This window comes from Mustelus asterias, chromosome 4 (assembly GCF_964213995.1).
Source record: "Mustelus asterias chromosome 4, sMusAst1.hap1.1, whole genome shotgun sequence".
NCBI classification, from domain to species: domain Eukaryota; kingdom Metazoa; phylum Chordata; class Chondrichthyes; order Carcharhiniformes; family Triakidae; genus Mustelus; species Mustelus asterias.
This window is the reverse complement of record NC_135804.1, coordinates 50910683-50935508: the sequence shown is the minus strand read 5'-3', so window position 1 is coordinate 50935508 and position 24826 is coordinate 50910683. Positions and strand designations below refer to the sequence as shown.

At 45.8% G+C, this 24826-nt stretch overlaps 1 protein-coding gene across 1 annotated transcript in view; it reads left to right on the top strand.

Moving 5' to 3' along the window:
* slc9a5 (solute carrier family 9 member A5) overlaps positions 1–24826 on the top strand; it is a 248476-nt gene that overhangs the window by 194461 nt on the left and 29189 nt on the right. Inside the window, exon 11 of the mRNA XM_078211006.1 lies at positions 19201–19286. Coding sequence (XP_078067132.1) covers positions 19201–19286 — 86 coding nt within the window. The remainder of the gene's footprint in view (positions 1–19200; positions 19287–24826) is intronic.

Below are 24826 nucleotides of genomic sequence, written 5' to 3'. Positions count from 1 at the left end.
TTCTCTCTTCCACCTTCTTCCTTCGGGAAAAAGATTCAAAAGTCTGAGGTCACGTACCAACTGACTAAAGAACAGCTTCTTCCCTGCTGCTGTCAGACTTTTGAATGGACTTACCTTGCATTAAGTTGATCTTTCTCTACGCCCTAACTATGACTGTAACACTACATTCTGCACTCTCTCGTTTCCTTCTCTATGAACAGTATGTTTTGTCTGTATAGCACACAAGAAACAATACTTTTCACTGTATGTTAATACGTGACAATAATAAATCAAATCAAATCAATGGAATACTCTCCACTTGCTTGAATTAGTTCAGCTCCTGCAACACTCAAGACGTCCATTACCATACAGGACAAAGCAGCCAATTTGATTGGCACCCCATCCACTACTGGCACACAATGACAGCAATGTGTCCCATCTACAAGATGCACTGCAACACCTCAGCAAGGCTCCTCCAATAGCACCTTCCAAACCCGCAACCTCTGCCATCTAGAAGGACAAGGGCAATAGATACATGAGAATATCACCACCTGCAACTTCTCATCCAAGCTACGCACTGTCCTGACTTTGAAATATATCGCTGTTTCTTCACGGTTGCTGGGTCAAAATCCTGGAACTTCTTCCCTGACAGCACTGTGGGTGTACCTACACCACATTGACTGCAGTGGTTCAAGAAGGCTGTTCACCTTCTCAAGGGTCGTCAGAGGTGAGCAATAAATGTTGGCCCTGCCATTGTCCTCATTCTGTGAAAGAATATGCCAAGAGATGTTGATGTCCGAACACAACACTTTGACCCCCACTGAGGATTTCACAGAGCTCCAATGCTGCACTGTTGTAGCTGACCTTATCCAGCATGTTATTGTGAAAGAGGAGATCATATTGAGCAGCTTCAGCAGGCAACCAATTTTCTCCAGCAACTTGAATAGACTGCCTCTGCTCACCTGGTCCAATTCCTTGGTAAGATTGATGAAGCCAATATATGGCAGTCTCCTTTGTTTACAGCATTTCTCTTACAGCTGCCGGACTGAGAAGATTAATACAACTGTAGATTCTCAAGTTCTGAAATCACACTGGGATTCAGAGTAAATGTGCCTGACAAGGGCAGTAGGAGCAAATTATTTTCTTACATTGGTCAGCAGGGAAGTGCCTTGACAGTTATTGCAATTGCTACAGTTGCCCTTGGTTTTTGTACAGGGTCACAATCTTGGGGCATAGCAGAGACAGAGAAGTCTGTGCAGAGGCTATAGGAGTGCCAGTTTCCTATGCTTGATGGATCCAGGTGATGTAGCAACAGCACCTGGACCTTATTTGTCCATGGCATACAAATCAATAACTTTGTTTCACTAACTATGGATCTGATATGACAGACAAGGTTTCTATGATGTCTACAGCTTCCTTGGTGGCTGTATTATCCCTAGAGTACAAATCAAGATGGTGTTCCAACCACCTTTCCCACTGTTTATTTCAGTCAGTGATTATCTTCCCTGCCTTTGTTTTCATTGGAACTGTTTTCTTTGCTGATGGATGTTTGCTCCAAGTATTCCTTGTGTTGAAGTACATCTGATATTCTTACAAAGTTGTAGCCAACTGTCATTGGCGTACCGCCTAATAGTCTGTTGGACTTTACTCAGTGCGGCTTTTAGTGCTCCCAGAGACTTCTAGCGTGGATCCCGCACTGAAACTGTATGGTGGGGAGAACATCATTTTGGGCTGAATGATAATAACATTTAATTTGTTAAAAACAGCATCCGTGTAGCCAACGTATAGTAGCACTGTGAAACTGCTTGCTTACCACACAGTTGAGCAATGTTGTGCGTGAATTGCAGTGTTGGTGTGATACCAGCTATGTAAGCCGCATGTCCCAACAATTGGCTCATTGAATCAAACAGCCTGTTTCTTTGGTTGTTCATAATAAGCAGAGTACAGCTCATAATCAATTATTCCATGCATGCAAAATCCAAATAAAATGTCTACTATGATTCCATGATTGAGCAGCACCTGCTGAACAATGCTGACTGTGCTAAAAGCTACATTAACAACCAATTTAAAATAATCAGTTGAGATCGTAACATGGCTCCTTTATGCTTGCTGGAAGCGACTATCATTCATATACAGAGATGTGTTCCCTGCAAATAAAAGAAATATGTTTGAGCCTTGCATCTTTATTGAGTTACCTGGGAGCTTGAGAAGTGTATGGTTCCCCATTGCTTTCTCCGTGGCAACGCCTAGGTCAATCAAAGTTGACTTGCCAACCAAAGAACACACTTTTCTCCTGTTGTATAAATTGTTGTGATCATTTGAAATTTGGCATTCTTGTGTTTGTCCAGATGAGTGCTTCAGCAACATGTCTTTGCAGCAAGAATTCAAAGTGCTATGTTTGGCAGCAGCTTGGCTGCAGGAGTCGCTGGAAAGTCTACTTTTGGGTTCAGTCCACTTTTGGGTTCCATTCCAGATTTTTTGTCAGAGTTTACTTCCCCAGCCTTCAACTCTCCCAAGGCAGCACGTGGTAGTGAAGCTATTTGCCTACAGCTGGGATGTAGGTGCACATTCATCAGGGTGTGTCCACATGCTGGTAAGCCTGCATACTGCATGTCTGAGAGGTTCCAAGCCCCCTCCTCCTTCCTTGGGCCATGAGGGACCCAGTCTCTGTGTGTCACCACAAGAAGGCACAGCTGAGGATTGGTGATAGGAGAGGCTGTGTACTCACAGGGAGAGACTCACACATTTGGCTTTTTTTCTCGTTGCTGCTAGCCAGTGGTGTGGGCTGCAAATGACAATCAAACTAGCACACAAAAATGGAAAACATGCTAACTCTCTTCCCCAAACACTAGATGCATCATATTGACTTGTTGGCCATGAAATATCTAGATGTATTGAACAATAAATTATCATGCCTTCCTTCTGACTTAATGGTACTTTCCTGAGTCTATTAGTAACTTTCAGTGAACTAGCACCAGTGTTGGAGGAGATCCATGTCCAGTGTATACAATATGATTCCACAGAGCCACTATTCATAAAATATTCAAACAGTTGGGGAAGAAATAGAAAAGATGAACAAGGTTAGAAAAGCAATGTTCAAAATATGGCTTTGACTGAGAAGAATGGGGCAGGCAGGGTGAGCAGGAAGTAAGCATGCGAAAAGAAGTACTTTTACTATAAAAACAGTTTTTAAATGTTGGAGATATAGAATTGATATCACAGTAATTGATGTCTGACTCCTGTGTGGCTTTATTACTGCAATTTTAGTGTTATGATGATTGCAGTTCATGAGTTGTATATAAATAAACGCTCCTGCCCCAGGATGACTGGTTTACCCCTGGGCCCACCTGCAGTCTGAGGATTAATGACCTTCTCCAGATGTCCATTAGCTTTTGTATGGGATATAGCTGCCTGAATTCCCTACTCACACACTGACAGGAGGAGTGATTGAGGTCACCTGCGTTGGACACTGTCCATTTCTTTCCCTCACTGCCTCACCCCACCAGATGAAGCATTTTTATCCCCTGCCTTGCCAAACACTAACAAAGCTCAGCTAACTCAGTTTTGGCAAGTTTCAACACTTTGTTAACATTACAAATGTAATTCGTAACCTTCCGATTTAGGGGGGGTCAACATATAACTGCTGAAGCAGCAAGGCCACCCATAACCAACTCTAAAAATAACCGACGTCAAAAGTATTAACCCATACGAGCACAAGTGATGGGTTTGTGCAAACTACATGGCAAGATTGAGTCATACGCATAGGTTATAAACTATTACTCATCAGGCCACACAAAGCAGTTTGCACAGCTCCCAGAGACTGTCAACCATATGCTCGATGGGGTTTTGATGAGAAATTTCCAGCTGACCCCAGATGGAGAAAATCCTTGCTTGGGGAAAGCTGGCAGGAGTCTGGCTCACCCTTGCCTGAATGTAGGCAGGAATTAGCTCCTTGCTTGACAAGCCAAGAAACATTAGATGCTGTTGCTCCAATCTTTTCGCTTCAGTCATAGAAGAGATGGAGGGGAAAATGTGGACAGAATCATAAACTTAACCATAGTTACATCGCTCCAAATATGGTTGCGTTCACCAGCTTTATTACTTGAAAAATGCATAACATTGCTTGTGCCATCATGACATTAAAGTTGTGTAATCCAGTCCTGCTTATTAACCACATATAGGTGTACTGTAGATTGATGGCATTTGTTAGGTACAATCCTGTTGAATAAGTAAAGAATCAAAAAATTCGAGATAAACTACCTTAAACCTGAGTCAGCTTTGTAAAATTGAAATCCCTGGGTGGGATAAAGCAATGGTGATACAACTTTACAAGTTCACTGAGTGTGAGGACAAAATAATACCTACCTCGCTGGAGAGAAATGCTAGCGATTCCATGGCAACACAGAATACAACACGTAGATATGGGCTTAACCTCACAATTTGTCAAAAAGAGACATAGGGAACAAAGTGGATAGCCCCCAAAATCAGGGATAGCAATGCAAGATTAACCCACACCCAGTCAAAGTGATGCTGGCAGTACACAAACTTCGCAGTTTGTTTAATTTACCTCCAGGCTGGACTCACAGCCGGTCTCCCATCCAAAACTGCCCATGTCTCAACTCGCACTAAATCCCATTCCCCTTTCATCCTTGTATCCACTGGCCTACATTGGGTCTCAGTCGAGCAATGCCTTGATTTTAAAATTCTCATCCTTGTCTTCAGATTGCTCCATGGCCTCACCCCTCCCTATCTCTGTAATCTCCTCTAGCCCCATAACTCTGAGATATCAGCGCTCCTCTAATTCTGGCCTCCTGTACATTCGCAAACTTGAATTGCCCCACTGTTAGTGACCCTATCTTCAGTTGCCTTGGCCCTTTCCTCAGGAATTTCCTTTCTAAATTTCTACACCTCTCTAGTTCCCTTTCCTTCTTTAAGACACTCATCAAAACCTACCTCTTTGACTAAGCATTTCTCTTGGATACTCTTTGGTACCCCCAATCCCCACCATAACCCTCTGCCACATACTTCCCTGCATCTGTTCCGAGCTGGTAGCTCCTTTGGATAAACCCACCATTTCCCATTGAGCCTGTCACTGCCTCCTTATAAGCAGCAACTCCAACTGTGCTATCCTCATCTTTCTCACTGACCTTCCTCTATAGCCCATGGTATTTAATGGGCTGCAAGAGTGAGAATCAAGGTGGGTGTAGGCACCTAATTAAGTGTGAACTGAAATCTCGGTTTTCCAATGTCATTTTGAGTCTGAAAAATTAAGTCAGTGTCGTGTTAGCCACAGAGCTGCCTGGATGCTATTAACCATGCATTTGCATACAATGGAGATCCATTAAAGATGCCAAAAGACAGTTCCGGACTAAGCTAAAGTCCCAGGCTAGCCTCATGGACTCTCACCGAATATGGTAAGGTCTGCAAGTCATAACAGGCTGCAAGATGAAGGCATGTAAAATCACCAGCTCCAACGCACTCCTCCCTGATGAGCTCAATGCATTCTATGCCCGTTTTCAGCAAGAGGTCAGCGAGAGCACGTCCTCCACCCTGGAAGCCTCAGCCGAACCTGCATCTGAGATCGTCATTGCTGACGTCAGATCAACCTCCTCGAAAGTCAACCCACGGAAAGCGACTGACCCAGATGGGGTTCCCGGACAAGCACTCAGATCCTGTGCAGACCAACTGGCTGGGGTATTCGCAGATATCTTTATCCTTTCCTTACACTGATCTGAGGCCCCTATCTGCTTCAAGAAGATGACCATCATCCCTGTACCAAAGAAATGCCAGGCAGCGTACCTTAATGACTATCGGCCAGTGGCTCTGGCATCCATCTGGCAGAGCAGTGAGGGAGGCCTTGATAGCAGCCCGCTTCACATAGCTGGTGCTATGCAATGTGGGAGCTGCTCCAAACACACTTCCACCACACCCCAGGAGCTACTGCAGCCACCAACCCCCCACAACCTCAAACTGGCCCCTCAACCCACATGACCCTTCCTCTTCCCCTCTCTCATCCCCCCCACCTTCCACATCCTCTCTCATCCCACCACCCGACCCCGAGAAACATCACAACCAGTTAATGGGCCTGGGCTGGTATTGGTAGCGAGTCTTTGGTGAAGGCTGGAGGATGATGATGACTTACTGTAAGGCACACTGCGATCCTGCCCCGGGTGCCACTCAAGTGGCCAGCAATGTCCATGAGGGATGGGGGGGTGGATAGTGAGAGACCAGTGATGAGGCCAGCTATGTCTGTGGGGGGTTGAGGGCAGTGATCTCAATGCTGGGAGATGTTTTTAGCGATCTCCCAGAGATGTGCGCACGCACGGGGATCCGCTCACTGCGTCGACTTCAGCCTTTTCAGTGGGAATAGGCCCTGCCCCCTTGTTTTTAAAATGATAATCATGCTCGTGGCCACTGCAGTGCACAGAGTGTGGGAGATTCATTTCGGAGAAACATGCTGAAAAAACCAGCGTGATTTATTCCAGTTTTCACGTGAATTTAACACTTAGTTTTTTTGGGAGAATTCTGGCCGCTCACCTTCTTCCGTCAGGAAAAAGATACTACAGTTTGAGGTCATGTACCAACCGACTCAAGAACAGCTTCTTCCCTGCTGCCATCAGACCTTTGAATGGACCTACCTTATATTAAGTTGATCTTTCTCTACACCCTAGTTATGACTGTAACACTACATTCTGCACCCTCTCCTTTCCTTCTCTATGTACGGTATGCTTTGCCTGTACAGTGCGCAAGAAACAATACTTTTCACTGTATACATGTGACAATAATAAAATCAAATCAAAGTCAAATGAATACTCATTTATGTAAAACCACGTAAGTACAGTTGATAGCACTCTGCAACACAGGGATGTCCATTATCTTGGTAAAGCCATGTGCACATTCTGCGTGTTTCTCTGTTCAGACAGAATACAATGACGTTCCCTCTTCTGATATTCAATGCCTCTGCCATTGAAACATAGAACAGGAGTAGGCCATTTGGCCCTTCGAGCCTGTTTTCCACCATTCAATAGGATCATGTCTGATCTTCGATTTCAATGTCGTACTTCCTCTTTCTCCCCATATCTCTTGATGCCATTAAAATCTAAAATAAAATCTATCTCTTTCTTGAATACATTCAGTGACTTGGCCTCCACAGCCTTCGGAGAGTAAAGAATTGCACAGATTCTCTACCTTTTGAATGAAGAAATCTTTCATCTCAGTCCTAAAACTTATAACCTGAGACTGTGTACCCTGCTTCTCGATTCCCCAAACCGGGAAAACACCCTCCTTGTATCTGGCCTATCCAGCCCTGTTAGAATTTGTATATTTCAATCAGATCTCCTCTCATCCTTTTAAATTCTAGTGAAGACAGGCCCAGTCGAACCAACCTCTCCTCAGAGGACAGTGCCGCCAACCCCGGTATCAGCCTAGTGAAACTCTCTCTCCTGCCCTTCTCAACTCACCCTGTCCTCCCATCCACTTACTCCTTCCCTTTCTCTTCCGCCCCTCCCTTGCTCCTCACCATCTTCTTTCTTCCCCTCCCCCCATCATCTCACTCATTCACCTCTCCCCTCCCCCATCCTCCTGCTTCTCCCACTCTTTCCCCCCCTCACTCTGCCCTTTCTCTTCCTCCTCCCCCTCTTCCTGCTCCTCACCATCTCCCCTCCTCTCACTTCTCCCTTCCCTCATTCTCGTGCTCCCCCCCTCACTTTTTCCCCCTGCTTCCCTTTGTGGAGGGACTTTCTACCCCCTGCCCTTGTCTAAACCATAAATTAGCAGATGGATTTTCCACCACTGACAGAATTGTAGCTGCAGATCAAGCAGAAAAGGAGGACTTTTGACTAAATTGTGTTTCCCAGACAGAAAAGAACAGGGTCACAAAATTTGGCTCTATAATGCCTCTTGCGTCAGTTCTATGAGTCTGCATCAATTCCAGTGCAGCCCACACTGAGCTCCGCCTTGGTTACCAAAACCAAGAAGTTACAATCTCAAACATAATGGCCTCCTTTGATTTCAAACAAATTTATAAAGAATCTTTTTTCATCAGACAGTAGATTCATTTCAAAAACTCACTCGAGTAGAGTATGCATTTAACTCCTTGAGTGAGGGAATGTTTGTACATTTACGTGCTAAATGTAACGGGGGCAATTCTCCCAAAAAAATTCTAAGTCTTGAACTTGTGTAAAAACTGGAGTAAATCACGCTGTTTTTTTCAGCAGGAGTTTCAAAAATGAATCTCCCACACTCAGTGCACTAGCATGAATCAGTCCAAAAATCAGGGGGCAGGGCCTATTCCCGCTGGAGAGGCCAACAGCATAGGGCTGAGTGGGCCACTGCACGTGCCAGCACATTGCCAAGATCGGCGCATGTGCAATGACCTCTGCCTGCCGGCCTCCTGATCGCTGGTCAGCCTCGTGACCCCCACATCGCCGACCCCCTCCCACCCATACGGTGCGATTACTGGCCCCTCAAAAATGGCCAGGCCGGCCTTGACCCTCCCTTGCAACCCTGATCTCCAGATCATCCCCCACTGCAGCCCTGACCACCCCCCAGGAGGCTGCCCACCCCACCCCAATGGCCTGTCCCAATCACTGGCCTCCCTCTGTCAGTTAGCCAACATGCAGTGGGACCCACCACACTCACAGATCCTGCCCCCCCCCCCCCCCAAATCAGGCTCTGCCCCCTTGGCAGTGCCCAGTGCCTGATGTGCTGTGCCAAGATGCCCCTTGGGAATTGGCACTTTGCCCCTTGGGCTGTGCCAGGGAGCCTAGGCTGGCACTGCCAAGATGGCAATGCTGGGGGGGGGGGGGGGAGGGTAGCGGGCCCAGAGATTTCAGTCCCGGGCCTGCCAATGGCATTTAAATTATATTAAAATTAGGGCCTGCATACATTATGCAGCTCCGCGCCGATATCTGGCAGAGCTGACGGTTCCAGAAATCCGGCTGCTGGACGCTGTGGCGCCCAGTGGGGAGCCCGCAAAACGGCTTCCGCTTGAGTCTCCCGGCTTGCTGCACTATAAAAGCAGCGCAGCAGGCTGGGAGAATCATCCCAAACAGGTATATTTCTGAATTTTGCTGTTTTAAAGTTGCTTGCTAATTTTATTTTATGCTTTATTGTAATAATCTGGGTCCAATCTACCAGTAACTTGCAAAATGTCCTGTGTGTTGAATTAACTTTTTCCTTTGCTCTCTGAAAGGCTCTCCATGAGAGGCAGTTGCGACTGTATTCGAACCTGCTTGTTTGATGTTGAGGTTCAGCAGGTTCGGCCGAGCCCTGAGGAAAGGGATACTTCAGAGTTGTGATCAGCATAAAATTTTGCCATTTAAGCAAAGGGATGTATAGGAACAGCCCATCTGTGAATGTCAGCACAGGGTAAAGTGACACTACGGTAGTTTATAGACTGTTTTAATCACTTATTGTTTCTATATATTTAACAGTTGACAGCCCCTCTGCTTTGCTATTTTAATGTAAATTACTTACTGTAAAATAATTCAAATATCAAGTTTGAAGCAACCTAACTGTTGAACTCTGGAAGTAGAGCCATGTGTTCTTTAATTTGCCAGAGGTTGATGAGTCTTTGCTATTCCTATGGAAAATACTGAAACCTGGAATAAGCCAATGCAGCTCCAAATATTTAGAAACCATAAGTGATTAAAACAGTCCATGAACTACCGCAGTATCACTTTACCCTGTGCTGACATTCACAGACGGGCTGTTCCCATGCACCCCATTACTTCAATGGCAAAACTTTATGCTGACCACAACTTTGAAGTATCCCTTTCCTCAGGGTTTGGCTGAACATGCTGAACTCATTTTCATCACCTCCGGGTGCTCCGGTTTCCTCCCACAGTCCAAAGATGAGCGAGTTAGGTTGATTGGTCATGATAAATTGCCTTTAATCTCAGGGGGATTAGGAAGGTAAATATGTGGGGTTACAGGGATAGAACAGGACCTATAGGTGGGATTGTTGTCGGTGTAGGCTCAATGGCCAAGTGGCCTCCTTCGGCATTGTAGATTCTATGATTCTATGATTCATTTTCTGATTACATCTGTACGCTGGCACCACCTCTGTATGGTAATGACTGATATTTTCAAAACACCTAAAGAGAATTATTAAAGAGCAATTTAGAGAACTATGGAGACAGTCCTATCTTTGTATGGAAGTTCTTATAACTGATGATCACGTTCTTCCTTATGCTATTACAGTAGGTGTGTGCGAGATATATGGTACTAGCTGGGCTAATGCAGTGCTATTTATATACTGGCTGAATATCCTTTAACCAAAAACCCTTGATTGTGCTTCGGTATTCAGGTTTTTTCGGTTTTCAGATGTGATATAGCTGCTGTATACATGGTAGGACTGGGTCTACTGGTATTATAATACTGTAAGCCTGGGCTAGCTATAGGTGTGTGATGACTTCAGTCAGGCTAATGAGATTGGCTTGCTAGAGTAGGAAGTACCTGATGAGTCCTGGTCAGCCCAGAGGGCGTCGGCAGGCTTGAGGCCAAAATCAGCCTGGCTGAGCTGACCGGTGCTCTCGACAGCCTTCAATGGGGCAAGGCCCCGGGACTGGACAGGCTGACCGTGGAGTTGTTCAGGGCGCTTTGGGACATCCTGGGGAACGATTACGCGGGAGTCCTGGGGGAGAGCATAGCAACCGGGGAGATGGGCCATTATTGCCCTGTTGCCGAAGAAGGGGGATCTCTGCCTCTTAAAGAACTGGCGCCCGGTCTCCCTCCTCAGCACGGATTACAAAATCTTTGCCAGGGCGTTGGCTTCACGCCTTGGATCCGTGCTGGACCACATGATCCACCCTGACCAGTCCTACTTGGTCCCGGGCAGGTCGATTCACGACAACCTCCATCTCGTCCAGGACCTAATCCATCATTCCCAGAGGGCCGGTCTGTCGACTGCCTTCTTGTCACTCGATCAGGAGAAGGCGTTCGACAGGGTAGAGCACGAGTATTTACTCGGAACTCTGCGGGCATTCGGGTTTGGGACGCATTTTGTCGCCCGGATCCGATTACTGTACTCTGCCGCAGAGTGTCTAATTAAGGTTAACGGGTCCCTGACAGCGCCCCTTCGCTTTGGGAGAGGTGTACGGCAGGGCTACCCTTGTCCGGCCAACTGTATTCTATATGCGTAGAGCCATTCCTGCGCTTCTTGCGGCAGAGGTCGTCGGATTTCACTCTGCGAGGCCCGGATGTAGGGGTGGTCCTGTTGGCTTACGCCGATGATCTGTTTTTCATGTTCACGGACCTGGCTGACCTGCAGAGGATGCGAGAATGCCAGGCAGTGTACTCCGCAGCATCCTCTGCCAGGATCAACTGGGCCAAGTGCTCCGGACTCCTGGTCGGTCCATGGGAGACAGACCCTCTTCCAGAGGAGCTCAGCCCTTTAACCTGGAGCAGGACCAATCTCCTCTACTTGGGGGTCCATCTCTGCCCAGCCGAGGAATCCTGGCAGGCAAACTGGCAGGAGTTGAAGGCCAAAGTCTCTGCTCGCCTGAGTCGCTGGACAGGACTGCTCCGAGTGCTGTCCTATGGGGCACGAGTTCTCGTCATAAACCAGCTGCTCACCTCCATGTTGTGGTGCCGGCTGGTCACTTTGACCTCTCCCCCTGGCTTTGTCACCAATATCCAGAAAACCCTCGTGCGGTTCTTCTGGGACAACCAACTGCACTGGGTCTCTGCCAAGATTCTGCATCTCCCACTTGGAGAGGGCAGTCAAGGTCTGGTGTGCCTTCGCACACAGGTAGCGACCTTCTGCCTCCAGACAGACCCTGCAGAGATACCTCTACATCGAGCCTCCTCCACAATGGTGTGCTCTGGCGACGTATTTCTTCCACCAGTTGCATGGCCTGAATTGTGATGTGCAGCTCTTGCATATCAATCTGGGGCATATTCCGACCTCCTTGCAGGCGTTGCCCGTCTTTTACCAGGACCTCCTGACGGTCTGGAACACGGTCGCCTCGCAACGCAGCTCTCCCCCGTCAGGAGTAGCGGCTCTCATCCGAGAGCTGCTGCTCAGGAATCCGCTCCTCCAGACGTACAACTTCAGGTGGCTGGCAGAGAGGAGGGCCGTGGATGCCGAGGTGACCAGGATTGGGGACGTGCTGGATGGCGGAGGAGCGGGCTGGATGAGCCCCCACGCGCTGGCTGAGTGCATGGGGGTGGCCGTCTGGCGGGCGGCCAAAGCCATCCAAGACCTTAGGACGGTCGTGCTCGGCCCCGAGTGCACACGCGGTCTCGAGGCGGTGCAGGCGTGTGGTGGGATCCCGCCCAAGCGTTCCCCTGCTTGGACGGAATTTCACATTGGCCCAAAACCTCGACCCCCCCGGGTCAGGTGCCCCACTGCATGTGCTGCCTCACGGAAATGTCCTCCGTGCCCTTTTCTACCGCACGGAGGCGTTTTCCGTACGGGCTGCTGCTGCACACCTTTCACTACCGCGTCCTCGCCTATCGCCCGGATACACCTTGTTGCCGCCGGGTGGCGGAGGTCCCTAGTGGAGGTCCCTCTTTGGAGGGATCTCCCCCAATTATCTTGGGGACCTGGGGTGGAGGGGGCTGCACGCAGCAGTGCCGTACAACCGTAGGTTTTTCCGGTTCACGGGCTCCCGAGACTGCCCTTTCTGTGGCCTCGTGGAGTCCGTGGACCATGTCTATGTTCTGTGTTTTAGGCTGCACACCCTTTTTGGTTTCCTCAAACACCTCTTACTGATGTTTTGTTTGCACTTCAGTCCCACGCTCCTGATCTACGGGCACCTGGTGCGGAGAGGGGTGGGTCAGGATGCCGACCTCCTCATGAACCTGCTCCTGGGCCTGGCGAGACGCGCCATCAATAGGTCCAGGCAGCGGGCGATCGACGGGGCCGTCCATCCCGACTGTCTGCCCCTCTACCGCGGCTACATTCGCAGCCAGGTGTCTCTGGAGAGGGAGCGTGCGGTGTCCACGGGCGCGGTTGACGTCTTCCGCGACCGCTGGGCGCCGCAGGGGCTGGGGTGTATTATCGACCCCGATAATCACCTTTTGGTTTGACGTTTTAAGTTTCCTTTCGACTTTGTTTTTGGTTCGGGCTGTTCCCCCCCTTCCTTTTGGGGAGCCGCCCCTTTTACTTTGTCCCTAAGTTAATTTGAGTTCGTTTATTACGTTGGTACCCGAAAGAGCTACCTGATGAGTCCTAATTGATGGTTATATCAGGGAGCCTCATGCTCCCTATTTAAAGCAGGTGTGTCAGACTACCAGCCTGAATTCAGCAGGGAGCAACTATAGAATTGGCTGTGTACAGATGTATGGTGTAAATAAAGTAACTTGGTGATAGGACTTTCGTCTCCGTGGAGTTATTACAGGACAAGGAAAAAGGAGCGACCTGAAGGAACTTGCTGAACCACCGCACATATTGAGGGTAAGCCATTGTTGAGAAAACATGCTGCTGTTTGGGAAATTGGACTCTTTTGATCCCACAGTAGAGGACTGGGCCCAATATGTGGAAAGGATTAAGCATTTCTTTAGGGTAAGCGACATAACCCCAGATGAGAAACAAAGGGTTATCCTGCTGACTGCGTGTGGACCAGAAGCTTTTGCGATTATGCACAGTTTAACTTTCCCAGAGGCACCGGACACAAAGTCCTTCCAACAGTTGTCAAGCTTAGTTCAAAAATATCATGACCCTAAGCCACCCCTGATCCTGCGGAGGTACCATTTTTACTCCACATTTAGAGAAGTGAGGAAGTCAATCACCAGTTTCCTAACAAGGCCAAGATGTCTGGCAGAGGCTTGCGAATTCAGGGGGACACTAAATGAGATGCTCCAAGACTGGTTGGTGTGCGGAACTAACGATATGACTATACAGAAATGCCTGTTGGCAGAGGCCCAGCTGGACTGTAAACAGGCATTACAGCTGACCTTGTGGTTAGAAAAAGCGGCAAGCGGAGCGCATGAGCTCCAAGGTATCATGGAGGTAGAGGCCAACACCAGGGAAACTGGGTTAGGGGACTACCACTACAGGGCAGGCCACTACATAGTGGCCCTCCGGAAGGATTCGGATACGAGAGAGCCCAAGTCCGTCTATAGAACTGCACCTAGATGAGGTCTGGTTAAGCCCAGAGTGACAGCAATTTCTGTAGAGCCCCGCCCGACACGACATTGTTATGGTTGCCAATGTCAGGATGCACAGAGGAAAAGCAAGTTTCCGAAACCAACATGACCGAAAAGAACACGTAGGCCGAGGGACAGGAGAATGCACAACCTGGAAGCTCCCGCTACCTCTGACGAGGAACAGCTACTGTGCGTAACGATGACAAAATCAGAACCCATCAAATTGTCAGTGAGACTGAATGGACGTCTAATTTTAATGGAGGCCAACACAAGCGCAGCCATATTGGTCATAGGGGAGACAGTGTTTAACAAGATACGCACTGGACTCCAACCCTTAGCCCTGACCAAAATTTCGGCAAGGCTGAGGACCTATATGGGGGAACCACTGAAAGTGATGGGTACAACCCATGTGCCAGTTGCTTATGGGAAACAATTAGTTAGGCTCCCATTAATGGTAGTGGAAGGTTCGGGACCAGGCCTATTAGGGTGAAATTGGCTAAAAGAGATCCAGCTAGATTGGACAAACATCTTCCAGCTGGAAAATGGTCGCCTGAGTGAGGCCCTGAGCAAATATCCGGAGGTTTTTCGGGAAGGCCGAGGGACAATCAAAGGAGTTAAGGCAAAATTGCACGTCGACCCGGAGGCTCTCCCAAAGTTTTGCAAAGCCTGACCAGTACCATTTGCATTAAGGGAAAAGATCAATGCGGAAATCAAAGGATTACAGCACGAAGAAATGATAAAACCGGTCCAGATCATGGAATGGGCGGTACCCGTGGTTCCTATCTTAAAGCCGGATGGCTCGGTGCGCCTTTGCCACAATTTCAAACAGACGATAACTCATTACACTCAGCCAGACAAATACCCAATTCCCAGGATTGAGGACGTGTACGCAAAGTTGGCAAGAGGACTCCTATTCACAAAACTGGACATGAGCCATGCATACCTGCAACTACGGCTGGACGAGGATTCGCAAAAATTCGCCACAATAAATACGCTGAAAGGCCTCTTCTAGTATAAAAGTTTGCCCTTCGGGGTTTCGTCAGCTTGTGCCATATTCCGAAGGACCATAGAGAGCATCCTACAGGGGTTGCCATTTACCTAGACGATGTCAGTGGATGCAGAAAGACGCAGTGGACGCAGAAAGATGCTGTATTGGCGAAGGTAAAGCACCTGGTGCTAACAGGGTAGCTGGAAAGACCAGTTCATCCACAGTTCCACCCATACTGGAGCAGGAGGGAGCAGATCACGATGGAAGACAGGATACTGCTGTGGGGAGCGCAGGTCATCATCCCAAGGCAGGGCCGTCGGGAGATACTGGCCGAACTACACATGGGCACCCTGGAGTGTCAAAAATGAAGATGCTGGCCTGGAGCTACATCTGGTGGCCAGGTCTGGACGCAGACGTAGCGGAATTGGTAGGGAAGTGCCAACAGTGGAAGAAGGCACCACTGGTAGCCCCGCTGGGAATGGCCAGGCAGACCATGGTCGCAACTCCATGTCGATTTTTGCAGGCCCGTTTATGGGGTCCGTGTTTCTGGTGATAATAGATGCCCATTCCAAGTGGTTAGACGTCTATAAACTAAACTCGGCAACACAATGGCAACCATTGAGAAACTGCGCACCTCGTTCGCAACTCATGGGATCCCAGAGGTATTAGTTTCCGATAATGGTTCAGTGTTCACCAGCCTAGAGTTCACAAAATTAATGAAATCAAATGGGATCTGGCACATCAAGATGGCACCTTATCATCTGGCATCAAATGGGCTAGTGCCACCACTGTCCATCTGATGAAGAGCTTGTCCCTCCCTGATGACAGCCTTACATCTGTAGCCTTTCAAAACTAAAACTTTCGTACCTTCATTTCACAGGAAAGAATTTTAAAAACCTTCTACCTCAGCAAGTAGGACTGCCAATCTTACCATTGCTAGAGGGTCTCCTATTGGCTCTTCATCCTCCACACTTAACTGGATGTTGAAAAATACCCCAGGCACTAATTGGCCAACCTTAAAAATAAGCCATCAGGCATCTGACATAAACTCCACATGGGGTTCGGATCCAAAAGTTCATCTGACACTGGCCCTGATCCCAAAACAAAAAAATCCAGCCCAGGCTGCTCACTAAACTTTGTTCCAAGCTTACTGACATCCACAACTACCTGGATTGTACTCCTCCCTTTGATCTTCTATAGAGTCCAGTTTTAGATTAAATTAATAATGCAAATGCAGTGGGTTTCTTAAAGGCTGCAAGCTTTCTTTGGGAAAACAGCAAAATGTAGATAGATAAAGCAAATGTTGTAAATATTGTGTGAATGGATTTTCAGAAGGTATTTGATAAGGTATCACGTAAGAGACTTGTTGATAAGATTAAGACACATTCAATGGAAATAAAAGTAGAAAGTGCTGGAAACACTCAGCATAATGGAGAGTGGGAGAAAAGTTAACATTTCAGGTTAATGGCTTTTCATCAGAATTGGCAAAGGTTAGACACGTAACAGGTTTTGAGCAAATACAAAGCCAAGGAAAGTGGGAAGGGGAGAATAGAACAAAAGGGGAGATCTGCCAATGGGCAGCGGGGCAGGAGAGAGAGGGGCTAGGATTTTGCAGTTGTAATGATAGAGAATCTGTTCCAATGGAGAGATATATAGGCCGGGATTCTCCCAAAAAAGTTCTAAGTGTCGAATTCGTGGAAAAACTGGAGTAAATCACGCTGTTTTTTTTCAGTTGGAGTTCACACTAGAATCTCCCACACTCTTGTGCAATGCAGAGGCCACCAGGGTGAATATTATTAGATTTCAGGGGCAGGGTCTATTCCTACCCGGGGAGGCTGAAACCAGCGGGCCTCTGCCCATGCACAATGGGCCCTGAACTGTCAATCTCCCTCTTTGCTGGCCAGCTGGATCGCTGGCCAGCCTGTTAGTAAATTAAATAAGCTCGCTGCCAAATGTCTAAATGTCTTGGCCACCACTTGCAAAGGAACTATTTTGTTGCAAGTGGTTATCTTGAATCCAGATTAGATTGCTACGTTAATACAAATATTTTATTTGTGTTAATGTCTATTTGTATTAAGGTCTATTACAAATAAAACAATCATTGTGTCATGGGAAATTTACAGAGGTGACATTTCCTTTGTGATACTTCAGTTGGTTTCCATTCTCTTTTCAATACCTTCATTATTTTATTAATCATTTATAAGGAACTGGCCAAGTAAGGTGGGGCCTTCTAACTTTCCCTTGTTCAATAATGCTTGAAAATCATGACTGTTTCATTTGATGGTTATCTTTATTTGAATGAAACTCCCAATTGCACATCTGTGAATGGAATTATCAGACATGACCATCATTAGAATTTCTTTGACAGCTATCCAAAGGAAACTTAAAAGCTTCCCCCTTTTAATTATTGTTTTAGTAGATTTATAAGTTGGATAACAGAATTCAAGAGGGCTGTTACATCATTAGTCAGATGCTATCTCAGTGCTGACTTGGACAATAGTTTAAAAAAATATTGACACCAATCAGCATAACTCAGAGTAAACAAAGAAGGAGCACAGTTCCATGAGGAACATTTAACATAACAATCTTGTATTTTGTTGAGATGATGCTGTTCACCCTCCCCCCAGGAAATGGGGCACTATTCCCTTATCACTCCTAATAGCATTTCAGTTATGGTTCATAAAGTCAAAATTGAAATAATGGCCACTGTGTTTGCAATGGAGGTTTTGTGTCTTGTTGGTGTTCTTGTACAATGTCTGAATATATTGCATAGAAATTTACTTAAACCATTTAGTGATCTCTGCTTTATCAGAAATAGTCACTTTTTAATTCCATCTGGTCAATTTTCATATTGTTATAGTTGATAATATTGACACTGTTCTTGTTGGATGGAATTTGTTCTAAGATGTCTTTGAAACTGTAGATTGTTTAGATTACACTCAGCCAAGTGTTTACAAGTAGTTTTCAGTTTGTCAGAAATCCAACGTAATATTTAGTGGCATCCTTTTGCATTGAATAAGATAAAATGAAGAAAAAAAACCTGTCAAATACCCATATGTGACAATGGCATTACTGATTATACAAAGAGCAAAACCTAGACTTAGAAACAACATTAAGAATTGACTTGTAACAGAATTCCACCAATGTGAAACTGAGATTTACAAAGGACAATTTTAGGGTAAGGCTGCTAGAACTCTCCAGAGAGAAAGATCCTGATCACAGGTGAGCTGTTGAAATAAGACCCTGCACGCTGACAAATTCTTGCCAAAGGAGAGGGGGAGAACATCAGGTGATGAGTTCAGTTGGGGAGGTTACTGTGTAAAATTTTCAGCAAAGTGGGGACTTGTCATCTGCCTTTTGTTTGACTGAGAAAACATGTGTATCATTAATGCACTTCAAAAGAAGAAAGGGTTCTCTCTCTCTCTCACCATGCTTTCCCTCTTCGAAAGATTCCACAGATATATGGCTGTCCTTCGCTACTTTAGCGAACTTCTTCATGTGTGCAGCAGTAACAATGCTGGTGGACTGTTTTCAATCATGGGAAGCAGTATTAACAAGTTGGAACCTCTCCTCATCTTATGTTCATACATATCAGCTTTCTGACAAAAATCCCTGAATCAGGCATGGGTAATAGGACAGCAGAGTTACTTCCTCTCTCTAGCACTCTAGAACACTGAGCCTATTTATTAAGGGGGACCATTAGCCCAGCTGAGAAATAATCCTGCATCCATTTCTGAAGGCCTGTCTTGATTGGGTGCTCACTCGTGGACAAGACCCAGGGCTCTCGTCGTTTCCAGACATGGCAGCTTTCACTCAGATAATTCAGCACAGACCCAAGATCGAGCCTTATTCCCCTGCTCCATATGGTCCTGAGCCAGTATATTTTTCCAGGAAATACATTTATTTTCCATTTCATCAGTTTTTCATCTTTAGCAAGTGGGATCAATTTACATTCTATCACAGTGGATAGATGCACTGCCTCTATAGCTCTGAGGCATACAGATGGGGAAAGTCTCAGTAAAGTTCAATTCTGTTATTTAATGCATAATTATTAGTTCCTTTATTTTTGATTGTTAGACAAAAGTTAATATACTTAGCGAGCTGTTGAAATTAAATGTAATTCTGTATTATCTTTTAAGGGAGGTCACATGTCATCAGGAAAATTCGCATTTGCATCCATGCCAAGTAGAACGTCGTTCTCTGAAACATCTGTAACAAACCTCCTGTGAGTACAGTTATTCTGCTGGCATGGGTTCCTTTCTATATTTCAGAGCTGGAGAGTTCAGCATTTTTCAATTTGCATTTGGGAGTGTGTTACTTGTTCTTTATGCAGGTGTACAACAACTTGTATTTATTGAGCACCCTAAACATAGAAGCCTCACTGGAGTATTATAAGATAAAATCTGACACTGTGCCACACAAGGAGATATTAGGTAAGACGAGCAAAGATTTAGTCAAAAGGTAGGTTTTAATGAGTGTCATAAAGAAGGAAAATGAGGTAGAAAGGCAAAGAGATGTAGGAAGGCAATTCCATGGCTTAGGTCCAAAGTAACTGAAGACATGGCCCTCAGTGATCAAAATGAGAGGTTCTCAAGAGACCAGAATTAGATGAATCAGGTGTCTCACAGGGTTGTGGGCTTGGAGGAATTATAGAGATAAGGAAGGGTGAGGCCTTGGAGCGATTTGAAACAAGGATGATATTTTAAAATTAAAATGTGATTTGATGGGAGCCAATCCCCACCTGAGAGTTTTAACATTTTTGCTTTCAAGTGTAGTCAATGCTCTCAATTACAATTCGACATCATAAGTTCTAATTTGAAATTAATTTGACATCAAATTTGATAGTGTGCTCACAGTTATCGAGTAAGCTATCCAGCTAGCAAAAGCACTAAGTAACCTGCATTGAAAATTACAAGAAAATGAATTACTTAAATAATTTTCAGTTAGTGTAAGGGGATACTGACATGAATCAACACAGGTCCCCCACAACGTGCACCTGGCAAGCAGAATCTGGCGGAGACGCACAGGTGAATACAGCCCCCAACAGGGAGAAGGTCGCACCTGGGCAGTACTCTGGCACTACCCTGGCACTGCAGCTGTGGGCGTGTTCCATGGGGGCTGTTCGGTTTCTTTAGTGGAGGGGAGGGGGCTCCATGGCGGTGGTGGGGAGCAGAGTTCCACAGGGTGCCCTTTAAAAATGTCATCCCAATCTTTTAAAAACCTGTGTTTCTGTCAGTCAGCATTACGTCATGAGATTCACCCCTTATCTTGTTTGTCCAACAGTTTAAAAATACAGTGGGAAAACCCACCAATGCCGCCAGCGAGCTGCTGTCCATCTTTCCTGTTCGAGATGGTATTTTGCCAAAAAAGGGCAAAATTCTACCCTAGGCTTTTGGTCATATGAATCAATACTGCCTTATGTTGGCTCTCCCTACCTGAAAAGTTTGAATTTTGAACATTTGGATGGCCAGAAGAAAATTACTCCAGGGTGGGCGTTTGTGGGGGTAGGGGGGTTGTGGTGGGGAGGTGATGACGGAGGGATATTGCTCAGAGGGGCTGGTGGTGGAAAAGTATTCAGCAGGAGGAGCAAAATGGCTCAGGGGGGCGGGGGGAGGGGGGGGGGGGTTGTTGCAGAGGTGGGAGGGTGATGGCAAGAGAACTGCTGCAATCCAGCAGGAGGGGTGGTGGGTGGTTGGGCGCAGCAGGTGGAGGCAGTGAGGAGTGGCAAGGTCATGTTACATGAGTTATAGGTTATAAAGAAAAATGTAAAAAATGTCTCATTAAAACAGGGTCTCCTTTTTCTAAAGTTAGTTCAGCTTTATAATGTTTGAAACTACTTTGGCAGGGGGAGGGGACACAGACTGTGAATCATACAGCAAAGGGCGTGAATCATACAGCAAAACAAACAAGTCAGAGGGAGTGCAGCTGTATTAAGTTTCAAGGGAGTAAGGGCAGGCTGGATGGCCTCCCCTTCAATGCCAGGAGCACTGCAGGTAAAACAGATATGTTGAGGGCAATGATTGACGCATGGAAGTGTGATATAGTAGTCATCACAGAGACATGGTTAAAAGAAGGACACGATTGGCAATTCAACATTCCACAATATAGAATCTTCAGGGGAGGAGGTAAAAGAGGAGGAGGTATTGCATTATTAGCTAATGAGTCAGTAACTGTAATAAGGAGAGATGATATCTTAGAGGGAGCTTCAAATGAAGCCTTGTGGGTAGAGCTTAAGAATAAAAAAGGGGCAGCCACATTGTTAGGTGTTTATTATAATTCCCCCAGATAGTCAAAAGGATATTGAGGAGCAAATATGTGCTCAGTTTGTGGAGTTGTATAAAAACAATAACAGTGGGGTTATTGTATTAGGTGACTTCAACTTTCACAACATTAACTGGGATATACATAGTGTTAAGGGCTTGGATGGAGTAGATTTCTTGAAATATGTACAGGAGAACTTTTTAAATTAATATGTGGAGAGTCCAACAAGAGAGGGAGCTGTGCTGGACCTGATTCTGGGGAATGAAGCCAGACAGGTGGTTGAGGTAATGGTAGGGGAGCCTTTTAGTGATAGCGATCACAACATGGTACAACTTAAGCTTGTTATGGACAAAGAAATAGACAAGCTGCAAAAAAATGTTTTGTATTGGGGGGAGAGTGGATTTTAGTAAAATAAGACAGGATCTGGCCAAGGTAGACTGGGAACAGGTACTAATGGGAAAGTCTATAGAAGAGCAGTGGGGGGCAATCAAAAAAGAAGTGGGGAGGCTGCAAGCCCAGCATATTCCTTCTAGGATGATAGGTAGGAATAACAAATCCAGAGAATCATGGATGACCAGACTTATTTAGGATACAATGAGAAGGAAAATAAAAGCTTTTAAAAAGTTTGCGGGGAGCAAATCAGTGGAGGCATTAGTGAGGTATAGAAAGTGCAGAGTGAAGCTTAAGAAAGCAATTCGGAAAGCAAAGAGGGGATACACGGTGGCACAGTAGTTAGAACTACTGCCTCACTGTGCCAGGAACCTAGGTTCAATTCCTGGCTTGAGTCACTGTCTGTGTGGAGTCTGCACATTCTCCCCTTGTCTGTGTGTGTTTCCTCCGGGTGCTCTGGTTTCCTCCCACAGTCCGAAAGACATGCTGGTTAGGTGCATTGGCCATGCTAAATTGACTCTCAATGTAACTGAACAGGCGCCGAAGTGTAGTGACTAGGGAATTTTCACAGTAACTTCATTGCAGTGTTAATGTAACACTAATTGTGACTAATAAATAAACTTTACTTTACTTTGAGAAAGCTCTGGCTGGTAAAAGTAGGGAAAATCCCAAGATATTCTATAAATATATCAATGGGAAGAGGATAACCAGGGCAAGAGTAGGGCCCGTTAAGGACCAAGGAGGCAATCTGTGGACAGAACCAGAGGACATTGATAAGAGGGTTGAATGAATACTTCACATCTGTCTTCACCCAAGAGAATGAGGATTATGGAATTCAAGGAAAGACTGAGATTCTTGAGCAAATTGACATAGGGAAAGACAAGGTATTGGAGGTGTTGGCAGCCTTAAAAGTGGATAAATCTCCAGGTCCAGATAAATTGTGTCCTATGCTGCTGGGGGAGGCAAGGCAGGAAATTGCAGGGGCTCTGACCCAAATGTTCAATTCTTCTCTGGCCACGGGGGAGGTGCCAGATGACAGGAGAACAGCTAATGTGGTTCCACTATTTAAGAAGAGTTTTAGAGATAAACCAGGGAACTACAGACCAGTGAGTTCTCACGTCAGTGGTAGGGAAACTATTAGAGAAACTTCTGAAGGAGAGCATCCAGTTCCACTTGGAGAGGCAAAGCTTGATCAGGGATAGTCAGCATGGCTTCATCAGAGGGAGGTCATGCCTAACAAATTTGAATTAATTTTTTGAGGAGGTGACCAGGTGTAGTGCAGTCGATATAGTTTATATGGATTTCAGCAAAGTCTTTGACAAGGTCCCACGTGGGAGACTTGTAAAGAAGGTAAATTCACATGGGATACAGGTAATTTAACAAAGTGGATCCAAAATTGGCTCAGTTGTAGGAGTCAGAGGGTGATGACAAAAGGCTGCTTCAGGGACTGGAAGCCAGTGTCCAGTGGTGTACCACAGGGATCTGTGTTGGACCCCCTACTATTCGTCATTTATATAAATGACATTGATGACTATGTGGAGGGTAGGATTAGTAAGTTTGCAGATATCATAAATATTGGACGGGTGGTTAACAGTGAGGCGGAGTGTCTTGGGCTACAAGAAGATATAGACGGAATGGTCAATTGGGCAGATAAGTGGCAGGTGGAATTTAACCCTGAAAAGTGCGAGGTGATACACTTTGGAAGGAGTAATTTGACAAGAAAGTACTCAATGAATGGTAGGACACTAGGAAGTTCTGTGGAACAAAGGGACCTTAGCGTATATGTCCACAGATCTCTGAAGGGGGAAGGGCATGTTAGTAGGGTGGTGAAAAAGGCATATGGGACACTTGCCTTTATCAATGGAGGCATAGATTACAAAGTCATTTTGGAGTTGTACAGAACTTTGGTGAGGCCACATCTAGAATACTGTGTGCAGTTCTGTTCGCCACATTACTGGAAGGCTGTGATTGCACTGGAGGGGGTGCAGAGGAGATTCACCAGGATGTCTCCTGACATGGAACGTTTAAGTTATGAAGAGCGGCGTAGGCTTGGATTGTTTTCATTGGAGCAGAGAAGACTGAGGGGCGACCTGATCGGGGTAAATAAGATTATGAGAGACATGGACAGAGTGGATAAGGAGCAGCTGTTCCCCTTAGTTGAACAGTTAGTCACGAAGGGTCTTAGGTTCAAGGTGAGAGGCAGGAGGTTTGGGGGGACGTGATGAAAAACTTTTTTACCGAGAGGGTTGTGACGGTCTGGAATGCGCTGCTTGGGAGGGTGGTAGAGGCGGGTTACCTCACATCCTTTAAAAAGTAACTGGATGAGCACTTGGCACATCATGACATTCAGGGCTATGGGCCAAGTACTGGCAGATGGGGTTCAGGTGTTTCGAATGCGTCGGTGCGGACTTGATGGACCAAAGGGCCTTTTCTGCGCTGTATGATTCTATGAACTATTACATTTCAGAAATATATTAAAATAAATGCTACAATCATTTTTGCTTAAGTATGTTGCTAATTGCAAATGTTTTGGTGCTGTGGTTTGTCAATTACAGTACTTGTAATGGTAAATGATTGCTAAATTATTGGTTTCGAGTGCAATTGATGTCAAATGATTATTAAATGATTGCTTTGGAGTGCAGTTGAAATCAAACGAGTGTAAATGATAGCTGTTGAATGCAAATTATGTCAACACTTTCAAATAAGGATGTAGCAGCATGGGGGGGTGAGAGGTGAATGAGATTTGGCGCAATCTATGAGACAGGCAGTAGATTTTTAGATGACCTCAGGTTTATGGAAGTGGAAATAGATGTTCTTAAATCTATTTAATATTTATACATTATATTCACAATGGTCAGTGCAGACTCAATGAGCCAAATGGCCTCCTTCTGCACTCTAGAGATTCTATGATAATATATATAATGTAGATGTATAACTTGAAAATAGATAAACATTTTTTGTAATATTGTCAGATTATTTGACAGATTTGTTTTAATATTCAGTTACATGTATTACACTATTGAATATTACACTATCTGTTATAGTAATAAACTCTATAGCCATAACAATCATTAAGAATGGGAACATTGGCTAATTGCGTTTTTTACTTTGTTT